At 36.2% G+C, this 15,795-nt stretch overlaps 2 protein-coding genes across 3 annotated transcripts; one reads left to right on the forward strand and one right to left on the reverse strand.

Moving 5' to 3' along the window:
- Positions 1–2,554: 2,554 nt before the first annotated feature.
- LOC141833565 (pyruvate kinase, cytosolic isozyme-like) lies at positions 2,555–4,975 on the reverse strand. The gene is made up of 3 exons (XM_074721040.1): positions 4,766–4,975; positions 3,462–3,923; positions 2,555–3,367 (listed from the first exon to the last, which is right to left on the reverse strand). The coding sequence occupies exons 1-3, from the start codon at positions 4,913–4,915 to the stop codon at positions 2,555–2,557; spliced, it is 1,425 nt and encodes a 474-aa protein (XP_074577141.1). The 5' UTR covers positions 4,916–4,975.
- A 1,467-nt stretch (positions 4,976–6,442) lies between these two features.
- Positions 6,443–15,325, forward strand: LOC141833371 (protein NCA1-like). 2 transcript variants are annotated; one of them, XM_074720794.1, is made up of 8 exons: positions 6,443–6,534; positions 7,866–8,137; positions 8,218–8,449; positions 9,635–9,780; positions 12,125–12,212; positions 12,315–12,461; positions 14,709–14,858; positions 14,957–15,325. In XM_074720794.1, exons 2-8 carry the CDS (start codon positions 7,875–7,877, stop codon positions 15,017–15,019), a joined length of 1,089 nt encoding a protein of 362 aa, XP_074576895.1. In that variant the 5' UTR covers positions 6,443–6,534; positions 7,866–7,874; the 3' UTR covers positions 15,020–15,325. The 2 variants fall into 2 exon arrangements, with proteins under 2 accessions (XP_074576895.1, XP_074576894.1); XM_074720793.1 differs by having other exon boundaries at positions 6,445–6,552.
- The last annotated feature ends 470 nt before the right edge of the window (positions 15,326–15,795 follow it).

A 15,795-nucleotide genomic window follows, 5' to 3' on the forward strand; every position in this document is an offset into this window, starting at 1 on the left:
TACATGGTGGGTCTTACGATCATCTTTGAGGAGATAAAATTCATTGAGATTCGAACCCTTATCTTCTTTTGTAAGTCGAACCCTTATACTTTTCTGTAAGTCTGTTCCGTCATAATCAACTCAGCTATGCCTCGAAGACCACTTACTTTACTCTCATTAGTGATGAATGTGGTGCTATTTACTATCTTGCTTCAATTGAGATTGATCATAAGTTAAAGTGTTTTATCCCAAGTGGTAAGTATAGAGACATGTGTTGCTTGAGATTTCAAGTTCGAATCCTCATAACAACATATATTTGTTGGCTGAGGTGCTGTTGAGACAATGCTCTTATCAACATAGTGGTACCGTGCCTCCAAAAAATCCCTTAGGGGGTTTTCAAATATGAGATCGTTTCAGCGGTAGGGTCGGTCACTATAAAAAGTTTACCCATACCCAATGCTCTTATCAACCTAGTGGTACCGTGTCTCCAAAAAATCCCTTAGGGGGTTTTTAATATAAAACCGTTTCGACGGTGAGATTGGTCACTATAAAAAGTTTATCCATTACAGTTTTCTCCTGTGTCGTGACCAATTACAGATTCTCGATTTACCTCCTCATAGATGGTCGTGGGGCCGACCGTATAGGACAATTACAGATTCTCGATTTACCTCCTCATAGATGGTCGTGGGGCCGACCGTATAGGACCGCTAAGGTGGCACATTCCATCTTTTACAAAAGAGATTGATCATCAAACAAAATCTTTATCTGTAGTATAAAAGTGAAATCGTCATCTTAGCAGCTCTTTCAGAATGACTTCACATTTTCTGAAAGAAAGTAAATCATAGAGAATTTTATCTCGTAATAATGGTGCATATCCGTTTGAGAATAGATTCTAAATCTATTAATAAAGTAAATCATAGAGAATTTTATCTCGTAATAATGGTGCATATCCGTTTGAGAATAGATTCTAAATCTATTAATAATAACATCTCTGTAGAAATCATATGCGCCAGCGCTTAGGACATCAAACGGACCCTTTATCGCTTTGGAGTTTGGACTCATGTCACAGACCACAAATATTCCAATTTCCTCCGGGCCCCCACTAGGAATCTATGTGAGTCAGCAACACGAGCACAGAAAAGTTTTGCAGTGGAAAAGACTATCGCCTGCACTTAATTTTTTGGATCTATCAAAAAGCGGTTTGAATTTTACCGAAGCCCGTCTTTAATTTTTAAAACATATTTTCCCTCTGTTTCAATTTTAAATTAAAAAAATTATTTAAACCGAATCAAATAAAAAAAAACTTAATTATTTCATGAGAGTTTCATATAAAAGTTATTAATGACCATTAAAATTTTAATTTTTTAAAAAAAATTAGCGTCATTAAACTTATCACGATCTCTTAAATTTATCCATATTTTAATAATTTTTTAAAAATTTTAAAAAAAATTTAATTAAAAAATATAAATTTAAAAGAACCTTAATAAAAGTACAAAATTAAACAAGAAAAATCAAAAAACAAAAAATTACTTTGGTTAAGTTTTTATTTCTCCTAATCTAATTCGATTAGATTGTTTAATTCGATTTTTCTTCTTATGCATCCGTAATTTCCTGTATATATCGCAAGTGTACGAAACGTTTAATTAATGTGCAATGCATGCATGGTTCAGTTTGGAACCCCCACGAACCTCTGTGTAACTCAGACAGGGACAAGACGCGGGCAGGACTTTGATGCAGGACCAAGTCACAGAATTACATTAATATTCGTGTACTGATTTTTTGAACTCTGCGTATGCCAAATCAATTTTAATAAGAAATGACAGCAGTGGTAAGCTAATTACCAAATAACTTTTAAGCAAAACACTCATCGTGATGCCTCCTCAATCATGATAAATTATTCTTATTGATTATGACAGCATCGTAAGGTAATTGCCAAATAACAAAAAAAAAAAGAAAACACAGTATGTCTTCTAATCATTCACTTACGGAAGGTGGGCAGTCACGTCCTTAATGCACCTTATAATGAACTTCAGATCTAGATTGGACTGTGGTCCATGCATATGAAACCTGCACCTTCTCTTTATTTTAAGATTGCTTCAATGTGGGTTCTGCTTTGCAATTAACCTCGCCAACTGCGTCTAATTTGAAATGGCAGCTAATTGGTATTTGGCTTTTAATTGGTTTTAGATTAATAAAAAAGCATTGGTTGGTTTTATATAAATTTGAACCTTATCATAAGCCACTTGGTCTTTATTATTAATTGGAGCATCTAACTTCAAAGTTTTCTTAATATATAAAGCCCTGGGAGTTTTTATTTCGCTATCAAAATTGAAATACATATTTTGTTCTTTTAAATTATCATCGGAATCACTCGCTTATTAATGAAAATAAAACATATTAACAACAAAATAAAACACATTAAAGGTTAGGCATCCATTATATATACGTATGTTTACAAAAATTCTTCCTACTTAGCAAGCTATTAAAAAGAAAAAGAAAAATTAGGGAATAAAATACTAGTGTGATGATTCAGTATCCATGAAAATTTCCAAGCTAGCTAGCTACTATCTGGTAATCACTGAACAGTCATAATCCTCATCATGGTTGCACCTCCATCTCGATGCAGTGCCACAATCGATTCTCCAGGTCTGCATAGTCCTGTGGCCTTCGCATGCTCAAGAGCAATTTTGACGGCTTCGTCAGTAGTCTCGTTATCGAAGGCCTTTGCAGATGCAGAGCTCAATACAGGAATTATTCCTCTGTATATGAGGCTGTGCCTAGCAGGAGCTTCGTCGCTGCAGAACCATTCCGATGAATCCGCCCTCAAATCTGGAACGATTACTGACAGTATCGGCATTTCGGGCCTGTATTTAGCAACTAGTTTTGCAGTGGTTCCCCCTCTGGTCAGAACCAAGATGAGAGATGCCTTGGCAGAGCTGGCTGTCCTGACAGCTGAAGCTGCAAGACTCTCCAATGGACTCATGGGCAGTGATGCTGTAGCAACGACCCCTTTGAAAACGGAACCATGATCAAAGTAAGACTCGGCTTCCAAGCAAATCTTTGCCATTGTTTGGACTGCTAGCTCTGGATATGCACCCGCAGCTGTTTCGCCACTGAGCATCACACAGTCCGTGCCATCAAGAACAGCATTGGCGACATCGGTTGCTTCTGCTCTAGTTGGTCGTGGTGATTTGATCATGGACTCCAGCATTTGAGTCGCGGTTACAACAGGTTTTCCTCGCCTGTTACACTCGGCTATCATAACCTTCTGTGCATAGAATATCTTCTGAGTAGGAATTTCCATTCCTAAATCTCCTCGAGCAACCATGAAAGCATCTGATTTTTTGAGAATGTCAATAAAGTTGGCAATCCCTTCTTGATTCTCAACCTGAAAAACATTTAGAGTTTGAATAAGTCATTGCTGTCTTTGCAGAAACATAGACAGATAGATTCCAGGGGGGAAAAATTAAACATCAACAAACCTTGGACATCAGCAAAATTGACTTGGCATGTTCTCCAAGAACCTCCCTAACTTCTTCAAGATCTGAACCTTTGCGCACAAAGGACAGGGCAATGATGTCAATTTTGTTTGGAACACCCCATCTAAGGATGTCTTCCTTATCCTTCTCTGTTAGTGTAGGAAGGTCCACTTTAACTCCTGGAAGATTAACATTCTTCCTCTCACCGAGGATCGCAGAGTTCTCGCAGCGGCAACGAACCAGTCCCAAATCCTTATCGCAAGAAAGCACTGTGAGGGTGATAGAACCATCGGCACACAAAATGACACTGTTCGGCTTCAAATCCTCCGCAAGCTTTTTGTAGCTCATAGATATCGTGTTCTCATCGCCCTTTATGCTGTAATCTGTAGTTATAGTAATTTCTTTATCCTTTTTAAGATGGATAGGCTTGCCATCTTTCAGAAATCCAGTCCGTATCTCAGGACCCTGTAAATTATCCATCTAAACTGTGAGAACAGCATAGCCATTGACGTTTGAGAATCTATTTTATCAGACAGAATAGAAAACGAGACATTACAACTTATCATGAAAAGTAGGTATTAAAGAAGAATATCACAAACTTCACATTTTCCGTTAATTGTTTTGTTAAACTCAACCTATCAAAATATTAGTTGTCCTTTTTGTTGCAAATTTTTTATTTCCAGACCTATCTAGCCAATATTTAAAAATAGTATAATTCCTTTTGTAACTAAATGATTGCGAGAACCATTAGTACGTGAAATATTACTTATGGACAGACAAATTTCCTTTTCTCAGGTCCAGATTATGAAAATAATATAGGGAAGCTCAGAAAATAATCCACAGTTTATGGTGTGCGATACGTAAAATCAACAAATTAAAAATAGTGAGAGAGAAAATAGCATCAAGATTCAGAGGCGAATTATCTAAATTCCTAAATGATATGTATGGTAAATCATCGTACATTAGAAGTCAATAAGTTTTTCTCATACAAAACCATTCACAATATTAGATGAGTTAAAAACATAAAATCGATATAACATCGAACGCTGTATGATGCCACAAAACATCGATCACAGCAAGATTGCAACAAGGAGATAAGCCAAAGTAAATAAGAGAGAGAGACGAACAAGGAATTAAAGAAGAGTGAAAAACATTCAAGAAGAAACGGATACAAAGACGAGAATTTAATTAGATCGTATTCTTCAGCACTCATGAATCACGAAAGTTAGAACCTTTGAGTACAAAAGGACAAAAGAGAACCCAACAAAACCAAATTCAAAGGGACAGAAAAAGAAACAGAAGATCACCTTCGTGTCGAGCATGACGGCGCAGAGGATCCCGGTATTCTCCATGGCGGCGCGGAGATTATCGAGGGTTTCCTGGTGGTATTCGTGGGAGCCGTGGGAGAAGTTGAACCTGGCGACATTCATTCCTGCCCTCAGGAGCTTCTCGATCATCTCGACCGACCTCGACACCGGGCCGAGGGTGCAAACGATCTTGGTCTTTGGCCTTCTCAGTGCCTCCGCCGTTGCAGGATGGATGAGACGAGCCGAAGCCGGAAATGCCTCCACCATTGTAGGATGGTCTGATGAGACGAGTCGAAGCCGAAAGCTTGGAGTTCGTGCCGACGGCGCTAGGCAGAACCTAAGAAACTTAGAAAAAAAAACTGACAGTTAGTTCAATTTATAAAGAACAGGAACATGCTGTTTCTCACGTCCGAGGAATTCGGATTGGAAAATTTGCCTACTAATTCTCGTCCCCGTTTAACTACCTTCTTCTTATTGGTCGAACGAAACTATATTTTATAAGGAAAAGAAAAAGTATTTCATATTTTGTGCTAGACCTCTGGATGCTTTGACATATTCAGATAGTTTAATTTTGGAATAAAATTAATGCTGGGTGCCATTTTTTTCATAATAATTAACTCTATAAAAAATTATCATTGTTATCAATAAAACTAACTATGATTTATTAATTAAATTCAAAATTCCTGTTTTAAATTAGTTTCTAGATAGTGAGATTTGTATATGTAATATTAAAATACAATAGATCGTCAGTCATCTACAACTTTACACGACAATAGTGCCTTTAGCGAAAAGATATGAAAAATTTTGATATATAATTAATATCATCGATATACATCAATATTAATAGTATATCAAAAATTTCAATACGGTATTATATCGTATCGAATTTTTCAATATTGATATCGGTATGAGAATTAATATTTTTTAATATTTCAAAATATCAAACAAATTCTCTTATAAATTATTAAAATTTCTAATTAGGACATCAAAATCTAACCCAACAAAATGATTTATTCTCTAATCATTGGACAATTGGACAAATATAATATTTTTTCTTTTATAATTACGAGGACTCCTCTTCCCATATTCAAGATCTCTTTGTCTTTTCCCGTGGCCTTCCAAAACCTTGCATTACTTGCCATGGCTCACACTTGTTTAAATCAACCTATCTCTCCTATGGCAATTGCAGCGAAGGGATGGTTGCCCACCTTGGGAGAGAGGTAAGCTCTTCATCAGTATCAGCGCGTCGGAATCTGAAACCTGGAGGGAGGTCCAGGCACTCTTCTATACTTGTCATCGTTGCGATAATTGCACCCATCTGAGAAAGGATGGGAGTGGAAATGCGAGGGACGTAAGAAGGGGTGCAGAAGAAGGGGGAAGGCAGTTAAACAGAGACGAATGGGTTGCTAATGATAAAGCTCAGCTTAATTACGTGCAAGTGAATTGAAGGAACTAGTGGTGGAAACTAAGAAAGTGACAGAAAGGATGACACAAATTAATTTGTGACAGATAGACTCGAGTTAGAAGGAAATAATACTAAATCCGATGGGTGCCACTCCGAACTCGAATTGAACCTGATCAAATTGTGGGCCTCGCTCACCCGTCGGGCCCCGACCAGGTCCCTTCGCAAATACATAATAAAATTATGCGGCTCCGCCACTCCAGCGGTCCATCCAACGCGCAATCAAAACCCCCCATCTCTTCCGCTCCACACATTTCCTTGGCTTTCCTCTTCGCATCGCGTCCGGCGAATCGGCGACGACCTCCTGGTATTCTCATCGCTAATCGTATCGTTCTTATTCTTTGTTTTTTATTATTATCGCTATCGTTGTTGTAGAAGAGGAATTTGGATTGCTGAACTTGGGGCTGAGCATTTGGGGTCTGATTGTTATATGACGTGCATATAGCTGGATCCCATCTGATTGAGGAATAATAAACTTTTGATTTTTCATTTGAGGGATTACCTGTAGGATTTCATGTGTGATTCATCTGTATTTTATGAATTGTCTCTTTAGAATGCTGCTTCTGGTTCTCGCAGCTAGGTTTTATTGAACGAGTTCAATTACTCCTTTTTTTAGAGAGATAATGTTATATTCAGGTGGAGTAGACAATTATCATGAGATTGTAGTCAATCTCGTTCCCCCATTTTATCTCGCTATTAGCAAGTTTTCACTATCTCTCCTATAAAACCTCATGTTGATATTTATGTTTGTTCTGTTGAAGATATAAGAATTTATATATAACTTAGATGTGAAGGCTTCTTTCTTCTTTTCTTAATGTGAAATCCTAAGTCATAGGTGGACACTCTGTTAGGAATAGAGAGATACGCCTTGATAACCTTGAGGGACACTTCCTCAACATTAGATTATTTAGATCCTTATCCTAATCATGGTAAATTGTGTGCTTGTAGATCATGAATCAGAGCACAAATCATTTAATTGCCTGATATAAGATTGTTAACTTCATTGTGTGGTTTACATTTCTCATTTTCATGTCTTCTGAGGATATTAGATGTCCAATGATTCAATCTTCATTCATAAAGTGACCTAGATCTGTTTGTATACAAGTTTTAGATTTGTGTGACACCTTAGGGAAGTGATATGAATAACCATGTTGATATTACAAAATTAAAATGACTCATGTTTATGAAAGCTCGACGACCACCATAAATAGTTGAACAGCCACACTAAAGTTAGTTTCTCTTTTAGAAATTGAATAACATAAAACAAAAAAAAGTTCCAATAGCTTTGGCCATTGGTGATGATTTCCCAATTTATTTGACATCTTAAGCGGTAACTTCAAAATTCCATATTTTTTCACGGATTCAAATGTCATTTTGCTTAATCAAGCATGCAACGGTTTGGGAGAAGATAGATAACAAACACGTGTACAATTGTTGAAATCTCCATATCTAATTGCGCAATAACACAGATCTGTAGTAAACCATTAGATTGATCTACAAAGTGTGGAGTACTAAACAAGCAGCAATTTGCAAGCCATGTCCAAGTGTTATGCCCTAAAGATTCTAATTGTGATCCTTTGCTTATGTGTGGATACAAATATATGTCAATTAATCTCTGTATCTTTTTGACTGTTGCAGTCTAGTAAAATGAGTTCAACTTGCCCATTTGCTAAAGGAGCTTCAGTTGGTGCTGTCTGTCCAATGAGATCTCAAGAAAATCAAGAAAAACCACAGGCTGTGCATGAAGACAAGAGAGATGATAAAAGCCATAATTCTGATACTATATCTCCAAAATGTCCATATGGCTTTGACTCACAAAATTTTAAACTTGGTCCTCTAAGTTGCATGATTTGCCAAAGCTTGCTCTTCGAGAGCAGCAAATGTATGCCTTGTTCCCACAAATTTTGCAAGTGAGTAATGGATATAGCATTTAATTTCATCTTCTTTTTCATGGGAGAATATATGATTGAATTTCTTCATTGATATTCAGGGTTTGCATATCCCGCTTTAGTGATTGCCCGCTCTGTGGCGCTGATATAGAGAACATTGAGCCTGATAAAGAACTCCAGGTCATGGTTGATCGCTTCATCAATGGTCACGCTAGAATCAAGAGGTCTCAAGTTAATACAGATGCAACAGAAGCAAAAGATGTTCCCCAAACTGTGATATATGGTGATGTCTCCATGGAGCGTGGATCTTTCCTAGTGCAACAGGCTCTGAGGGTATGATGATTATTTTTTTTCCATTTATTTTCTTTTAGTTATTAGCTTTATGCAATACAATATGTGCTGCTGTGCTTGTTTCTTACCTTTTGCACTTTAGGGTGAACATGCTGAAACAAATCAAGTGGTTCATTCTCAATCTTGATTTGATTGCCACTATGAGTGGGCAAAAACCTCCAAAGGATATCTAACCTAACCTGATCTAATCCTACTCAGACAGTTGGGTTATTATGGTTTATGGCCATTTCATTGGGCAAATACTGATATAGGGCATTTGGATTTTGGATCAAATACTGATATCTAAAATACTAACTAACCTGACATAACCCAAGTTTAATTATTGAAATATAATATGTACATAGTAAATCATCCTATGACAATTCCTGTCACTAATTAATTGGTTAGTATGTACCATTAAATTGAAATCATCAATAGTATTTTGGTACCACTGAAAAATTCAAAACCTCATGGTTCTAATCAATTTGAGTGTAGAAATGATCAATTATATTCAACTCAAGGTATTGGAACTTGATTTTTGTTGGATTAAGTAGATTTTTTATGTTGGTATTAGTAAGTACTTGATGATGGTCTAAAACCCAATAAGTGATCTGACCCGTTCCAACCTGACTCGATCTGGTCAAATCTCCTGTTTGTTGGGATACAGTTTCAGTTCATTTTTTTAATCCAAAAGGCTTAGGTTGGATCAAATTCCCATTGGAGCTGACCCACTTTCACCAAAATTGCTTGACAAAAAAAATCAGGCATCTAAAGGCAAGTCTAGATGTCAATATCATGTTAGAAGTTCTAAAGTGAAAATATTGTCAGGCTTTTTTTGCAAAAATTTTGTGATAGTGGTTTGAAATGATAAGACAATGGTTTGAATTTGAAATAAATTCACATGTCAATTGATAAGAATATGACACCAATTGACATATCATCTGAGGCTATCAGTTTTTTATTTAAAAACATTGATCAGAGGGATTCAAAATCATCATCATCATGATCAAGCTGTGTTTGTCTCGACTCTTTGGGGTTGGCTACATTAAACTTATGCTTCAATTGGGCTCCATGCAAAGCTATTATCACTAATAACATTTAAATTAATAAATCATTTTAAGTACTGGTCTGAAATGATGGAAGAATAATTTGTATTTCTATTCATTCCATGCTTGGTATCATCTACAGGCTTTCCGTGGACAAAATATAGAGAGTGCTAAATCAAGACTCAGTATATGTGCAGAGGATATCAGGGAACAATTGGAGACATCAGGAAGCACATCTGAATTATGTTCACAACTTGGAGCTGTTCTAGGGATGCTAGGGGATTGCTGGTGTGTATTTCACTACTTCTAACATCGTACCTGTTTTCTTTATTATGCAACCATAGGCATAGAATTGTACTTTTGACATGTCAACTGTTACACATATGTTAATCTACTTTTGTTACATCTTTTGCATAGTGTATTTATAAGCATCTATTATCATAATTAATTTACCACTAGCAGGTCTTCTTTAAGCAAAGATATTGTGAGTTAGCATCATAATATTTTTTTTCAAACTCTAAAATATTAATTTTCTAAAGCTAGATGCATATTCTTGGCATAGAGAACATTCAAGTAAAAATGAAATAATGCCTTTCAAGAGAAATATGGGCTGGAAAAGTCCAACCTTTAGCCTCATTTTTAGTTTTGCCCATTTTTATTTTTAGCAGAGAGTTTCAAGAAATCTGTTGCAAAATCATGGAGAGAGTAAGTTTCCTAGAAATGATTTTGATATTGTTGAAACAAAGTTTGCTTATAGTTAGAAAGGCAACAATCTTTAATAAGTAGTAGCATTTCTCCCATGAGCAAACAAGATATTCTCCTTGGCATTGGATTGATCAGAAGTTGATCCCAACATAATTGGAAAGTCACCTTCTTTTCTTGTATGTTCAAGTAGTTGAAAGCCATTTCTGCCTTTGCCAGCCAATTCAAGAAATTTAAGTGTTCATATTGTCAGTTAAAAAGTAGTAATTTCTATTAAGTGGTAAAATTTTTGTTGTCAGTAAGGATATTCGCAACATCCATACCTACTTTGTCTGCCAAGCCAACCTTCTAAGCTGGTGGCCTATGTGCTGTTTTTAAAATTCTGTAATCCTATGAGAATTGACTCACTATACATGAGTATGCTGTTTTAAAAATTCTGTAATCCTATGAGAATTGACTCACTATACATGAGTATCTTCTCAGTCACAGATCACAGTTACTGCTACAAACATCTACAGGTCATTTACAAAAATCTTCTCTAATATGCACAACAGATTTTTCTTTATTATGGTTACCTTGGATCTGCGTTTGAAGTGCTTGAGACATTCCCAAGATTCTTGGTTTTGTTGCTCTATCTTCTCCATGTCTGGATCATGTCATGCAAATCATTCAAGAATGTCTTCCATTGCATCTTGATCATCATCAGTAGTTTTTTTTTTTTTGTTGATACCATTGTGATGTTTCATGATATCGAGAAAAGCCATGCAACAAAATTTAAGTGATCAAGAACTACAATAATATTCTTCAATTTTATAATTTTAAATAAAGTAACTTATACAGAGAAACGATCCTCTCACTTATTACAATCTTGTAGTTGAGAATTTTAAGCAACAAGAAAGTGATGGAATGCTAAAAAATAAGGCATAATTGAAACAAGAAAAAACGTGATATATAGTGATTATAAAGATTATCGCTTGAGATGGATGATCCAGTCCAACTCGATCAAATCTATGCCTCACCATTCAGGTGGGTGCAGAAGATAAAAATCTAGTTTTAATTTGGTGTAAAGAAATTGGGACCCCAGCAATTAGCTCAATTAGTTGTATTGATATTTCACCCATCAATCAAGTTCAGGTGGGATTTGGACAAGAAACATAAGAATTAATGAAGTTCAGTTCAGCTATAGGTTAGGTACTTGTTGCAATGGCTTGATTTAGCAAATACAACTCCCATGGGGTAGCCAAGTTGGTACTCGGGTGATAGATTTGTAACAATGGGGCAAGGTTCGAACCCCCCATCGGTGCATGCCCTTGGGGAATTAGTTCCTCCCACCTAGGAGGCTGCTCAGTACTGTGATTTACTTCTCTTCCACAAGGTCTTAGGGCGGGCAGTGGAGTGGCGCCTGGGGTAAGCGTTATCACCTTTTGTAACAATTGATTTAGTAGATACAAAATTTGTTGCCATCTGTAGTTTTAAACACATGATTCATCAAGCTATAGATTGGCCTCTTTCTGAACATCTCAAACTTTTAAAATTAGTGGTTTGCCAATTAATTTAACATGGTATGAGAGCAAAAGGTCTTGGTTTAAATTCTCTGTCAAAAATAGCATCTCATCATTCCATTTGATGAGTTTGGGTAGTCAAATCAAGTATATCCACCCACACATTAAAGGAGAATATAAGTAGATATATTGGTCCCTTTCCTAAGAGCTCAAGTTTCAAGGATAAATGGTAAGTCAATCAACTTTAACAGCAATGAATGCTTTGTGACATGCCAGAAGATGTAGTTGCAATTAAGTTGCTAAATCGTTGATTTATCAGGTAACTTTATAGTATAAAATTACTTCTCTTGTTATGTTCGACTCTAGCTATTAGTAGACTTTCAAATAATTTACAAGACCATTGCACAATTTAATTCCTTGCCTTGCAGTCGAACACTGGGGGATGCTAAGTCAGCTGTTACTTTCTATGAAGAGAGTGTTGAGTTTCTCTCAAAACTGCCTCCCACTGATATTGAGGTTCTTTTAGTTTTCTTCAAGTTTAATTGACTCAACTGAACACCTGCTTTGGTTTGTGTTTTTGCTTTTCATAACATAACTTTTGGCTTTTCTCTTCTATAGTTGGTGCACACACTGTCTGTTTCTTTAAATAAAGTTGGAGATCTTAAATATTATGATGGAGACTTGCAATCAGCAAGAAATTATTATGCAAAAGCTTTGGATATTCGCCGAAATGCAGTAAAAGAAAACTCAAATTTGTCTTCCCAGGTTAGCAATTTGTTTCACATGAATGTATTAGTACACTTCCCACTCAAGCAAACAAGTTCATGTTTTTCTATTAAGCCAATATAAGTTGGACATATGCAAGAATAAATACATAGGTGTACAAATACTGGAGAAAATATTTTGCATTTGACTGAATTTTGCCATTTTCCATCCAGCATTGGAAGGATTAGAATTCATATTGATGGTTGGACTGTCACTTTGGTAAGGATGTGACAGTGGATTCCCTGGTTATGTAGTGTATATTGTATCCTCTGCTGTATGTAGTTCTCAGAAATTGTTTATATAGTGCTTATATAATATATGCAGCAGGATGTAGAGATCATTCTATGTAAAGAGCATGTATTTGAGATGGGTGAATTTCATTATCTGCCTATTTCATAAAGAATTAGCTTTAAGTTGTAAGAAAGGAAGGAATTAGGACTATAAGGGTCTTGCTAAACAAATTTGCAGAGGACTCATCCAGTGATAACTCCCGTGCAAAAATGCCCATTGATTCAATTGCCAGAACATACACTAAACAATTTGGAATCAAAATCTAACATGGGTGCTGATTCGACAAGTCAAAACTTTCTTGCAGTAATATGCCGAAGATAGATCCACAACTTCTGCGATCAAGAATGTGCAAGGGCTCCAACTCCTGAGATCTATGGAGCCACACAAACGCTGACACAAGCAGTGTTTTCTGAAGGAACTCTTGCAGAAGGAGTTAGGCCAGTGCCTACATTGTATAGTGGTTCTATGATATTCCAAATTGGATTTCCCACATTGAACCCCTAGTTTAGCTCAGTCACTTCTATTGATTATTTATTTCATCTTCAACCTGCCTCATAGTAGGAAAATCAGACCAGTATCATCAAGGCATTTCTCAGTTGTGCCATCACCACAATTAGCTAACTTGTCACTTATAAGTAATTTTCATTTTGATGCTATTTTGCTGGTGTGGTTCTTAAAGATGAATTATGACACCTCCTTGGAAGATTTTGAGATTGCCAGAACCTTCTGCATTGATCCACAAGTCGCTAACTAGTAACTATCAACATCATTTGAACTCCTTTTTGTTGATCAAGCAGGTTCCTTATCTATTAAAAAAATTTAAAATTTTTGTTAGAGGCTAGAGCACCATATTAGAAGTGGAGGTTGAAACCCATCAACCAGCATATTTAATGGAGGTCATTTTAGTTTGCTCTGCTGTACGAGGATTGCACTTCACCTTAGTAACTCTGTAAGGAACAGAACCTTTTTTTTCTGCACCATCACCTATCATTTAACAGCTTATTTGAGCAGAAATGACAATGGATGTAGTAGATATGTTGGCGATGTAATGAATGTAGTGGTTGTGCGATGGATTTAGTTGATGTAGGAATTCATTGAAATGAATGGATCAATGGATTTATTGAAATGCAGTAACAGATCTGTATGTAGAAGATATCGTTATAAAATAATCAAGGAATTAATTAATCTTACTTACCTTCCAAACGAAGTACTTAAGATCAGGGAGTTCTCTCTTCACACCAACACTGAAGTGGAAAATATGAAGAACTTGACAGAAAGCTATAGGGGACTGATGATCTAATCATCTCAAGTATGTGCAACGATGCCTAATGACTCACCTGCTCCTAACATGATAGGATTTATCTTCAGTATTTGTTGGTCAATATTGGTGACAAATGCATAGTTTAGGGTTTAGGATCTTCCTTTTTAATTTTTTTTGATAACCACAAGTTTTTTATGCAAGTAATTACACATTGGTTGATGGCCAGGAAGTCAGGAACTAATTTTATGAATACCATTTGGTTTATGTCACACTGACTACCCATCACTACAGATAGGATGCTTGATTGATGCATCCAAACTCAATAGCATCAGATGTTTCTCTCTGATCCGCACTATCATTCAATGAAGGATTTTACTATTAGGACTGGCTGGTCATTTATTTGAACTCAGGTTCAGCTGCCTTATTGGCTTCACATATCTTGATTAGCATCCTTGCTGCTTATACCCAAGTTTACATTGAATAAATTTTTTGTTTACTTGCGTGTTAACACAATTAAAATTTCCTTTGCTACATAAAGTATGTGGTCACGGTAAGGGTTCTTCTGATAAAATGTAAATGATGCAGCTGAATATTCCATCTTCCTATCAATTAGGGTTGATTTCATTTAAGTAGCATTGTGATTCATAATATTTTCTTGGTTTTCCATCTTATTCGGAAATGGTTTTTCTCGATAGGTTGTCGATGTCGCTGTTTCTCTTGCCAAAGTTGCGGATGTGGATAGAAATCTAGGAAATGAAGATGTTGCAACAAATGGATTCAAGGAAGCAATAAGCTGTCTGGAATCATTAAAGCTGAGTTCAGATGACGTTGGACTAGAACAAAAGGTAGCTAATTTAACCTCATTATTACCAATGTTTTTTTCCCCTTTCTTGTTTCATAGCTTCGATTCAACTCATGTACTATTGTCCGTCTCTAAATGCAGCGTGATTCTGTGCTGGTATTCCTGAACAAACAGCTTGCAGAAAAAGGATCATCAGGCCATTGATGCTGCCGTTTGATGAGGTCTGCATGCAACAAGAAATCCACCGTAATTACTACTTCGAATATGTTGGCACCACTTGCAAACTTCCTATGCTACCTGCTTATATGAGCTGGGCTAATGCAAAATCAGGTTGCTTGTCTACATGTACATTTATATGGTTTGCAGGCCTATGCTTTCAACGTGTGAGGATGGACAGTAACCAGAGGGCTAATAATCTGTACTCTGTATGCAGATAAATGTATCTTACTTTTGACAGTAAATATATGGAATCTAATGTACTATAATAGCCTTTAAAGTTTGTTCTTATTATAGTGGTGGTTCGTCGATGTTTGTTGAAGAGAGATCGTTTAACATACGTCTGGCTTTCTATTGAAAACTGAATGCAAAGAATAACATGAAATTGATTTTGCTAGATAGGTGAAATTGATTAGTCATCTGGATACAAGCAATAGTTTGGTGGTTGATGAGAATGAAAAGATTTTTCCCAGCCTTCGTTCCCCTTTCATCTCTCTCTAGCCTAAATAAACAAGCGTTAGTAATACTAAATAAAAACCTGAAATCAAATATCATATCCGAAAATTCAAGTTCGGTGATTTGCAATTCAAATTCATTTGAGCGATTAGGTAATCCACTTGATTTGATTGATCAAATATGCCAAATCAACATATTTGAATAAACAATCACATCAAATTTAATCTAGTTAACCTAGCTAGTGGAATCCAAAGCATAACTTGAATGACTGATGTGCTCAATCTCAGATCAAGTTGGTATAACCTTGA

Source organism: Curcuma longa, chromosome 8, assembly GCF_044706935.1.
Source record: "Curcuma longa cultivar G26 ecotype Majalengka, Jawa Barat chromosome 8, ITB_CL_G26_1.1, whole genome shotgun sequence".
NCBI lineage: Eukaryota > Viridiplantae > Streptophyta > Magnoliopsida > Zingiberales > Zingiberaceae > Curcuma > Curcuma longa.

Coding starts and splice junctions, on each gene's coding strand:
- LOC141833565 (XM_074721040.1), bottom strand. CDS start 4,915: ATGATCGAGAAGCTCCTGAGGGCAGGAATGAATGTCGCCAGGTTCAAC. Junction 3,924..4,765: donor CCGTCATGCTCGACACGAAG/GTGATCTTCTGT, acceptor GATAATTTACAG/GGTCCTGAGATACGGACTGG. Junction 3,368..3,461: donor CAATTTTGCTGATGTCCAAG/GTTTGTTGATGT, acceptor AATGTTTTTCAG/GTTGAGAATCAAGAAGGGAT.
- LOC141833371 (XM_074720794.1), top strand. CDS start 7,875: ATGAGTTCAACTTGCCCATTTGCTAAAGGAGCTTCAGTTGGTGCTGTC. Junction 8,138..8,217: donor TGTTCCCACAAATTTTGCAA/GTGAGTAATGGA, acceptor ATTGATATTCAG/GGTTTGCATATCCCGCTTTA. Junction 9,781..12,124: donor GGGATGCTAGGGGATTGCTG/GTGTGTATTTCA, acceptor CTTGCCTTGCAG/TCGAACACTGGGGGATGCTA.